Source organism: Saccostrea echinata, unplaced genomic scaffold (genome assembly GCF_033153115.1).
Source record: "Saccostrea echinata isolate AGI-Se365-2 ecotype Australia unplaced genomic scaffold, CSIRO_AGI_Sech_v1 ptg000056l, whole genome shotgun sequence".
NCBI lineage: Eukaryota > Metazoa > Mollusca > Bivalvia > Ostreida > Ostreidae > Saccostrea > Saccostrea echinata.
Window position 1 is genome coordinate 11524216 of NW_026889805.1, and position 11223 is coordinate 11535438.

The 11223-nt window shown below is 32.3% G+C and overlaps 1 protein-coding gene across 1 annotated transcript; it reads right to left on the bottom strand.

Moving 5' to 3' along the window:
- Window positions 1–367: 367 nt before the first annotated feature.
- On the bottom strand, window positions 368–10758 carry LOC133173315 (large ribosomal subunit protein eL31-like). The gene is made up of 5 exons (XM_061308304.1): window positions 10718–10758; window positions 9068–9173; window positions 7850–7975; window positions 2644–2756; window positions 368–418 (listed from the first exon to the last, which is right to left on the bottom strand). The coding sequence occupies exons 2-5, from the start codon at window positions 9169–9171 to the stop codon at window positions 387–389; spliced, it is 375 nt and encodes a 124-aa protein (XP_061164288.1). The 5' UTR covers window positions 9172–9173; window positions 10718–10758; the 3' UTR covers window positions 368–386.
- Window positions 10759–11223: the final 465 nt, after the last annotated feature.

The window sequence follows — 11223 nt, forward strand, 5'->3', positions numbered from 1 at the left end:
CACTCTCAAACAAGTTAGTTTTCTAGATGCCGTGTCAGAAACAACATTTCTTACAATGGGCTTGAACAGGGTTGCTGGAAAATTGGTTTTCTTTCATTTTTTAAATCACCTGAAAACAAAAAAAAAAATTTTTCAACAAAGGTGAGGGGGGGGGGGGGGCTCTTATCCACTCAATTCCTAGCAATACATTTTGTATATTCCTTTCAACATCACCCACTACCCTTTTCATCAACTGTAAATACATATATTTAGACAATGTGCCTGATATCCATACATGTATAGGACTAATTTGATTAATCCTGCAGGGTAGTACGTGTTGTTTAAACCACACAGTGTTCTTGTAATAGAAAAGAAGCAACACAACCCCTATCATTCTCTGTACATGTTTATTCATTATCAACATTTATGGTCTGTGTACCTACAAAATAAAAACAAAGATATTAAACAAGGAAAAAACATCAAAATATTTGTGTTATGAAAACAGAGAAAATTTAAACCCATTACAAAATGCATACCCCTGCCCCTCTAAACATTTCAAGAGAGACAATTGACTACAATAAAAAAAAAACACCAACTGCACTCAATTACTTTCAGTTTCATGTGTAATGTAATACAATATTCTGCTTACTATGAGCACATTAAGTTTTGTGTAAATGACCATTTATACTTTTTTAGGTTTTTCCTCGTTATTCAATTAACTATGGTGGCATATTTCTGCCCCTTGTGTGCAAGTTATTTTTCTGTCAAATATGTCGACATGCAAGATAAATATGTTGACATGCAAGATAGTTATGCCAACATGCAACATAACTATGTTGACATGCAAGAAAATTGCAATAAAATAAGAATTATAAAAAATCTTTAAGATATCTCAAAAATTGCCCACATGTGACTTCCAATATGCTAGATGCTACTTATTTATGTCGACATGCAAGTTATTTATGTTGACATGCGAAATAAAAATGTTGGCATGCAAGTTATTTATGTCAACATGCAACTTACGTATGTTAACATGCTACTTATTTATGTCAACATGCAACTTAGTTATGTCAACATGCAATTTGTTCATGTAACTTAGTTATGTTGACATGCGAAATAGATATGTTGACAAGCAACTTAGTTATGTTGAGTAGCGGATATACATATATATATATATATATATATATATATATATATATATATATATATATATATATATATATATGATTTTAAAAAAGTAAATATCCAAAAATCTTAAGACTCATGAATCCCAAAAGAGTTTACAGTGAATATGATCGATTTGTGATTTCATTTTGGATATATACTTTATAGAATATGATCAATTTTTCAAAATGATAAGATTTTGAATTAAATGATTAAATTTGAATGCAAAAGAAGTTATGTGATACACAATTTGAACATTTGTGTGAGCGTGCAGATTCGTTACTACCCAAGACACGTGCAATGAGGCACGGTTCTGTTTTATATTTTTCTGTCGGTAAAATTGAAGTTGATTTTAATGATCGAAAATTTATTTAAGCAAATATTGCAGTTTAAATTATTTTCTATAATATGAGGTGGACAACAAAGCATAAATTGGATTTCCTTAGATAAAATGTCCTGACGATTCAGAACGTGACCATAGATTATAAAACGTTTTTAGGGCCCTTCTCTGCAGGCTACCTATAGTAATTAGTGTGTCCGTCCGTCCATCTGTTCGTCTGAGGTCTCTTTTAAAGGGTGTGCAGTGACCTTGAACTATGTTTTAAGGTCTAAGATTAAGGTCATAGTAGAACTGTATCTGAAAAATGCATGTAAACATAAATAAGTTGCATGTCGACATAAATATGTTGCATGTCAACATATTTATCTCGCATGTCAACATAACCAAGATGCATGTCGACATAAATAAGTTGCATGTAAACATAAATAAGTTGCATATCAACATATTTATCTCGCATGTTAACATAAATAAAATGCATGTTGACATAAATAAGTAGCATCTAGCATGTTGGACGTCACATGTGGGCAATATTTGAGATTTTTGAAGATTTTTTATAATTTTTATTTGATTACAATTTTCTTGCATGTCAACAGTTATGTTGCATGTTGACATAACTATCTTGCATGTCAACATATTTATCTTGCATGTCGACATATTTGATAGAAAAATAACTTGCACACAAGGGGCAGAAATATGCCACCATAATTAACAGATCCCAATGTAACCAATTTTATTTTACTATACACATTCCAATCAAAATGGGTACTGTATACAGGGTTATTTTCGCCCCGTCTTATTTTCACCCTTTTACACCTGCAAACGATTTCGCCCCGTTTTGAATTCGCCTAGACACAGTTCTGTTCCAGAAATAATGCTGTCTTCTTTGAATTTTAAAGTGTATTTTTGAAAGTGTATATCTGTTGCTTTAAAATATGTAAAATGCAAATATAAGGACTTTTTAAGTTTGTGAATGTTATTGGTATGCAAATCACACATACTTGCTTACAGGCATATTTTTCATGAAGCATGGCACTTCATGAAATATGTTTACATGACAAGTCTGTGTGATTTTCACACCATGACTAAAAACATCCCTAAAATAAAGGACGAGGCAAATATGTGACTAAGTCATACTGCCTTACTATACATCTGTACTTTACCTTTAAATGAAGCACAGGGCACATATGTGACTAGGGTATACAGCCTATGTACAGAGTCTTCATCTTCATTCCTCTTGCGTGCCAGTCTTACTCTAACTCTGTATGGAACATTTCTACAAACAGAAATTGATAATTGTAGTCCAAGAGAGCTTTTTGTCAACTACAGCATTTTCAAACACAAAACATGAGAGAAGTTCTTTCTTAATCAGCCTTTTGGGCTGATGGTTTCACAAATTTACAAGCTCACAAATTCCTTCGCCAGACTTTCTTTTCACATTAAACTCTGTTAACTAAGGAAACATCATAAATGTGTATTATTCCAGAATTTATAGAATATGTATCACAACACTAATTCAATTTCCATCATTTTCTACATGTATGAAACTTGTCTCGCAATCATTTATTTTTCCAGCAGCAATATCTTTAAGAAGCCTGTCAGACTTGTTATTATTCACTTTTCAGATGCCTACCAACAAGAATTTCTCACTTAGTACTGGTTTCTTGTCCAAGCTGTTTGTCTCATTGTAACAGTCAAGATTATAATTAATTCAGTTAGAGCTATCCTTTAAACCACTGCAATTACTGCCCTGAACAAAATATCTATACCAGTGGCCCTCAATGTCTCGAACTTAATTCAATCTCAAGAAGTTACCAATTTCTCAAAGTCAGACTAATATCACAATTTTCTCCCACACTTCCTGGGGGTTATGATTTGAACAACTTTTGAATCTAAACTAACTGAGAATGCTTCCATATTCATCAGGTTGGGGGGAAATGTAAATTCCGCTATAATAGTGGTATACCACTATTATAGTGAGATTCCGCTATATTTTCAGCCGTAGTTGTCCTCGATTTCATCAAATAACATACTTGCTGTTTAAGGCGCAAGTTATGATGGGAATAAAAATGAACAATAATTGGCATCCTTACATATTATGAATTTTATTTAATTTTCTGCCGATGCGTTTGATAATGCGAACACACTTTTTAAAGCGGAAGTTACATTTTTAACATAGCAACCAGTGATTGAAGTAGTATTGAACAAAGGCTGACTCTTAATATCTCTCACACATGTGCACAAATTAGTGCTTGTAATAACTTTCAACCCATTTTGGAATAGGTTTGTCGATTTTACAGACGAAAAGATGATTTTTGCCTGCATGGTGACGTGTACGGAGGCCCGTTATGACAAACAAAAAAAGCTCATTACATGTTTACTTTATTCTGATGAAACCGATTTGTATAGTTTTTGCAATAAATCGTAAACAATGATATAAGATGTCATTTCTGCAGGTAATTACATATACATTATATGACATAAGTTTCCGGAAAGTTAAACAAAATTTTTTGAAATATTAATTTTTGTATTATGACAAGTAAAGTTAGATTAAAAAAAGAAAAATCTTTTTAAAAACTATTTCAAAAATTATATGTATAAGCGATTTTTGTTGGGAATATTTGGCATAATTTCTCAGAAGAAACATTGGTGCTTAATACATGTATTATGATTAAACCACGTAATGGCGAAACATAAATTAATTAAATGTTCATTTAGTTATGATATAGCTGCATTTTCAAAAAATAGAAGTATGTTGAAAATTATTAATAAAAGACACCAGGAAGTATGACGCATCTGCTTCTTTCCTTAAATATTTTACTAGAGAAAGAGATTGATGGCAAACTAATAACTAAACTTACATGGTACATGTGATAACTACTTTTTCTATCGTCAACTTCCCTTATTATGTAGCAACATACCATATTACCTGCATGTGGGATTAATGTTTTAAATTATTGATTCGATATACATTACGAACAACAAGGGGTCTCGGTTTTAAGAGGGTCTTCCACCTATTCCCCCCCTTATTTTTAAATCACAAATCCACCTATTCCCGCTTGCAAATAACAAAATGAGTTGAACGTTCATTTGTGTTTATAACATTTATGTTAATTACATCCCAACTTAGATATACCTGTGTTTTGTAGAATTTAATACACTTTAAGACAGAAAAATACAATAAATAAATCGATGAAAATGCAATGATTGATTTCACTTAATTTTGTACATTTTCTGACAGAAAATAAATAAATAGATGTGAGAAAAATATAATGTAATTCACTCAAATTTTTGCACTTTAAGACAGAAAATAAATTAAATGGGTTCAATTTTTTTTTTCAATTTGCTTGAAATACTGTATGAAATATGAAGATAACAAACAGTAATCGATCTCAAAAGTCCATTGAAACAATGCAAATTTTAAACAGAGCAAACACGAACCTCTAAAAAACATCAAAGATGGGATCAGGTGTCATGGAGGAGTGAGCATCCCCTGCCGACAAGTGTGTTCCTTGTCGTGATAGGAAAAAAAAAAACAAAAAAATAACCGTATGCGAAAACAATTCAATGTGTATATAATGGCTTCTTTGTAGTTAAAAAAGCGGGCTTAATATTTTAGCGGCTGTGGCGAGACAACAATGCACTAATTCATGATAACTATTAATAAATGAATTTTGCAAAGTCCATGCTTGACAGGGGATGCGTACTCCTCCATAGCACCTTATCCTACCTATTTGCTCTGCAAAAAAATTATTGCTCAAATGGCCTTTTTTCGTTATCTTCATATTTCTGTTTCTCCTTGTATTTCGTTTATTTACAACAGAATAATCTACTTCTCGTAAATAGGATTTCATTGTTTCTTTTCCAGTGCATATCGTAGTTAAATATAAAATTTCATGCAAGTTAGAGAATCAATAAATCATGCAGAATTTATTTTACGTCACGTCTACAGGTAATTCCATGCACAAGTGTAATTCTTCTTTTCTTGCTAAGAATAATCATTTAAATTCATGGATTCATCATCAAGAAGGGAAACATTATACACAAACTTAAGATTACTTCGAAAAGTGACATATCATATATATTGCTTACAATTTAGACGACACAAATCGGTTCCATTAAATTGTACATGTGCTGAGCTTTTTTTTTCATTTGTCATAACGGGCCTCCGTACCCGTTACCATGCAGGCAAAAATCACCTTTTCTTCTATAAATTCGACAAACCTATTCCAAAATGAGTTGAAAGTTATTACAAGCACTAATATGTGCACATGTGTGAGAGATATTAAGAGTCAGTCTTTGTTCAATAATACCGCAATCACTGGTTGCTATGTTAAAAATGTAACTTCCGCTTTAAAAAGTGTGTTCGCATTATCAAACGCATCGGCAGAAAATTAAATAAAATTCATAATATGTAAGGATGCCAATTATTGTTCATTTTCATTCCCATCATAACTTGCGCTTTAAACAGCAAGTATGTTATTTGATGAAATCGAGGACAACTACGGCTGAAAATATAGCGGAATCTCACTATAATAGTGGTATACCACTATTATAGCGGAATTTACGTTTCCCCCCAACCTGTTCATTTAATCAAGCAAGCAAATTTACTCTCAATCTTTGAAACCTCATGACACTTTTATATATTTTCAAAATTACTAGTCAGTCAAAAATTCTAATTTTATTTCATAACTGATCTTCCGTAATTTTATTGATAAATTTTCTGCTATGATGATTAAAAATCACTTATGTTCTTGCCATTGTTTAAAATATAAATAATTCCTGAGTAAAATGATATGCAATATGTCAGAATTTTTTTGAAAAATAAGTCAACAAAAATAAATAAAATAATGTTTCAGGGCATTGGGAGAAGTCTGGGGGCTTCATAAAGGGGGGAGTTTGGGGCTTCATAAACATCCTCTGTCTGGGGGAAGTTTGGGACTTCATAAACATCCTCTGTCTGGGGAAGTTTGAGGCTTCATAAACATCCTCTGTCTGGGGGAAATTTGGGACTTCATAAACATCCTATGTCTTGGGAATAATACTTAGCGAAAGATATTGGAATTATATATCAATGTCAACAATCTATTTAAATTTTTGAACGATCTATCCAATTCTTAACAAAACCGAAAATCTGAATAAAAATATCACATATGACATCGGCATATTTATTTCAGTTTGGCATTGTCAAAAAGGCTGATGTTGGTTGTAGAAAGGTCAGCTAAGCTCAAATCATTAATGAACAGTTTTGCAAAACATTCAAACAACTTTAAGATGTTGCCACTTGATTGATGCGTATTCCAAGAAACCCAAATAGCGGAATTGGTAAAATGCATAAATAAAAGAACAAGTACTATAATATTTAACATTCACCTTTTTAAATATAAAATTATGATGTGAGGAAGCATAGCTAATATAAGAACTGAAAGCAAAACCAGAATATATTTTGACCCTCAAAAATTCTCTTTGACTCCCAAAAATGAATTTCAAAATTATGGGAAACACTGGGAAGTGAGGCATAATAAGAAACACAGTCCACAAACATATGACAGAATTTCAAAACCCATATTTTTTTTACATTATCTAGAAACTAGCTTAAGACTTGGCTGTGTGGTTGCATATACAAAGTATTTACACCTATAGGTTTCATAAAATAGAGTGTTCAATCTAATTAAAATTAGATGTTCCGAATCCACAAGTGCTTCTCAAACATCTAACAACATCCCATTCGGGGTCACGTCAGAGCGACCTTTCGATTACCCAATGAAATCGCCGTCTCTGAAATCTTGGCTTATAGTTCGGATGCGTTTCTTTATTTTACTGCCAAACCTAAACGCCCGAGGGGTTTCGTAGTAAACAAAATATGCATGGGAAAGACCGTGCTATATGTGAATGTGACGTGCGGGATATATAGACGTATACATGTAATTTTTTCATTTTCGTTTGCATTATTTAGGTAAGAATGCCAGATTGGCGGACTATACGTTCAATTTATACCAAAATTACTTTAATTCAACATAAGACAGTCTACTGAAAATCAATAATGTAAAAATGTAGCCGTGGAACTAATTTTAGAATCGTATACAGAAGGTTGAATCTTATTCATAATCGAAAGGTCGCTCTGACGTGACCCCTAGTGGGATGTTGTTAGATGTTTGAGAAGCAGTAGCGGATTCGGAACATCTAATTTTAATTAGATTGTAGAGTGTTTTGCTTTAATTTTTATTTAATTACAGAATCATAGTCTACATTAAAATATTATCTTACGTGCTTGGCAGTGATCATGATTATGAAAATTAAAGCATTAATCTACAAACTTTATGGACAAACCTCATTTAATTTAATTTTGTCTCTATCTAGACCTCCTACCTGATGCCCTGAGACCAGATGTGTTTGTTAAGTCTTGTGTCTACTCGAACATCAGGGGTGCCCATCATCTTTTCAGCAAATTTGCGAATTTCTTTGATAGCACGGGGTGCCCTCTTCTTAAATCCACTGGAATAAAATCAATTCATTTGAAAAGCCTTTGCAATATACAAATTCTGGTAACTGTCTCTCAAAATCACTCATTAAGCAAGAAATGAGAAATTAGCACTTCTCAATATATGTTATGATATTCACTGTTAATAAACAAGACTTCTTCTCACATAACACTCTCTCACATAACAGAGATGTCTTTCCATGAAAAAAGGCATACATTATACATTTATAGCGAGTGCAGAGAGCAGCATGAAGCGCCGCTCATCACTGCTAGCTCTTAAAGCAATGCCTGGGCAAAGAGAAAATTCGGACTCTGCACATTGATCCAAATGAATTTTTTCTGCATTAACTCTGGCCCAACAATGCATTGCGAGAATAACAACAAAAGTTCTACAAAAAAAATAAACTTGCCTTGATTTAATAGGGATAGGTATTGCAAAAATTTTCGTATCGTGATATACAATGATTTTTTCTAAAAAATATCAAGATAATATCATGATATTTTTACATGCAATTTTACCTATGATTTTAAATTAATAAATAAATCTCCATAATTTTTCTGACAAATATTTTGTAAAAATGTAACTTCATTTTCTTTTTATATTATTTCATATATATCAAAGCATGTTTGGATGCTAGAATGTCGTTATTTTACAACATTGTTTACACTTCCAGTAATTGTAATTCAAATGTTTGAACAAATGAATGAATGATTTCCAAAATTTTTAATTATGTTCTAAATACCAGTATTTTAGTCTCTGTATCACAATATGTATTGTGCAATTAAAAATCAGGATATACTGGTAAATCGATAAAATTGTATATCCCTATGATTTAATGGATATATTGCAGATAAAATAGTAAATAAAACGTTCTTCATTAAAATCAGCACTAATGGCTTTGGTTTGGTAATGCAACCTAAATACAACGTCATGTGACATCAGAGTCTAGATATATCAAATGTCACGTGTGGTTTGAAGAGACAGGTCTAAATACAGTTTATACACAGTACACTGAAAACATGGAAAAGGTATCTGCGCTCGCCCTCATGGTCGCAATGTCAACATATTAATTTAAGGTCTAAACTATCTGTGCTAAATGACTTACATTCCATGAATCCTCTTGTGAAGGTGAATGGTACACTCCTTTGTGATGACTTCTGTCAACACCTTTTTGTCCCCTTTCTTTGACCCTTTGGTTCTTGGAGCCATTACTGCAAGTGTTCAAAACAAAATTGTGTCATTACTGCATGTGTTTAAAACAAAAGGTACAGTATTGAGTAATACACACTTACAGCAAAGTGCCAGGGATGAACAATTTGATCCATTATAACTGTAATTCATTATATCTATTAAGCATTACCAGTAAATGTTTTTATACTACAGGGAATATGAAATTCTTTCACTCTTACATGAATTCATTATACATGACATAAGGATGTTTGTTGTAACTGTGTTTTACTGTATATAACTTATTTAGTTGGCTACTGAAAAAAAAATTTGTATTCCACATCTTTTCATTCCAGAACCTTTCAACTCATTGATAATCTGAACATAATATTTACGGTAAAAGTAAACATGCACCTATGATATCCCTAAAGCTCAGAAAAGATCATAATTCCTCTAATTAAATGATTGAGAATGTGTCACAAGTGCTACCATATTTCAATTAAATAGCAAGGAGACACTAGTCTACAGGACCAAGAGCAAGTCCTGATAATAGTTCAGCTGCCTGAAAATTTGACACATCTAATCAATTTCTAACCCACCATTCCCTTACAAAGTTTGGATACCATCTTTTCTTCAGGAACTTTGAGTAACTGTACACTACCTTGTGAGCGGTAAGGCATGGATAAGTATGATAACACCACATTGTGCTGAATAATTACTAATCAATCATCATGTTCACCAGAACTGGTCTTCTTTGTTATTTCATTCAAATACTTACTACTATGGTTCATTTCTATAGGAAATAGTAGTAGAACAAAGTATTTGAAGCAGACTATTGCTGGAACTCTTCAGCATCGGAGGTTTAAACGAATAGCTTATTGCTATGAAAAATCAACAACTTTACATTTAGATGGATTTAAACCTTTCAGAGGTAAGAAACGAAAGTTTTATGGTGATAGGGAATTAAAAGGATATCCAAAGCAAAAAGTTGAAGTGGACAGCTAATTCATTTCAGTCCATATTAATCAAAACAAGCAGTCAAAGTCTGGGCACGAAACCCCGAATGAGATTATGTGACACTAGTCTGAGATCCGTAGAGACACCAGACCAAATTTTTTAGCCTCTACGGATCTCGCCGAGATTAGACCTGTATATATGTTCGGGTTAGCCATTTTTGGACACTGCAATTCCACCGCACGCATGTAAATAGTTTCCTTGTCACTAAATGTCCGTAATGGATTTTGATGAGTACCCACATTAAAGTATTCAACATTCAACATTACACTTCGCCAAATTATATACATTGTTGACAACTGAAAATATTAGCATGTTTAATGAATTTTAATTTTCAAATTTACGACTTAGATTCGGAAAAAACTCAACAACTAGTTTAAAAACATCGAACTCTCATGGCACAGCATGTAAACAAGAACAGATATATTGAGAAAAGAATAAGCCATCTTCATTAAAACACTTAATAAAGTATCTTTTATACCTGCAGATTGCAAATAAATGACCTTTTGAAAATAAAACTGAACGATTCAATAGATAATGCTAGATTTGTAGGTTAAAAGTTTATTTCAATAACCTTATGTGGATGGCAACCGGAAAAAGGAAGATACAACGTAAACACTTTCTGTTAGCCTTCAACGGAATATTGATTTCCGGAATGTTGACTATAAACAGAATGAGGTTTACTTTACTTTGATGTTCATTTAATCATTTTTAAGTCATTTATATTAAAAGTCATATAGATAATAAACGTCGAACATAAATGCATCTGATCTGATTCGATTATTTTGATATGAAAACAATATGCATGTACATGTACAATGCACAGTTATCTCTCTTTGGTCATGTACATGTACACATCTGGCCATGCAGGGTCATAGGGCGCAGGGTAGGACGGAGAAAGGAAAGCCTCCCCGCATCTGTTTTAATTCACAAACTCCGCATTATTTTGGATCAGTAGTTTTACCACTTACATGTTTCCTATTGTGTGAAGTGTTGTTAATATACAAAATATTAGAAATAATCGGACTCTATTTCACATAGAAATATTTGAGAGATATATAGATTTTTTAAAATTAATTA

Bases quoted from the DNA above. Each gene is read 5' to 3' on its own strand.
- LOC133173315 (XM_061308304.1), bottom strand. From the start codon at position 9,171: ATGGCTCCAAGAACCAAAGGGTCAAAGAAAGGGGACAAAAAGGTGTTG. The intron at 7,976-9,067 runs GTAAGTCATTTA...ATTTTATTCCAG, and splicing joins CACAAGAGGATTCATGGAAT to TGGATTTAAGAAGAGGGCAC. The intron at 419-2,643 runs GTAAAGTACAGA...TTTATTTTGTAG, and splicing joins GCCCTGTGCTTCATTTAAAG to GTACACAGACCATAAATGTT.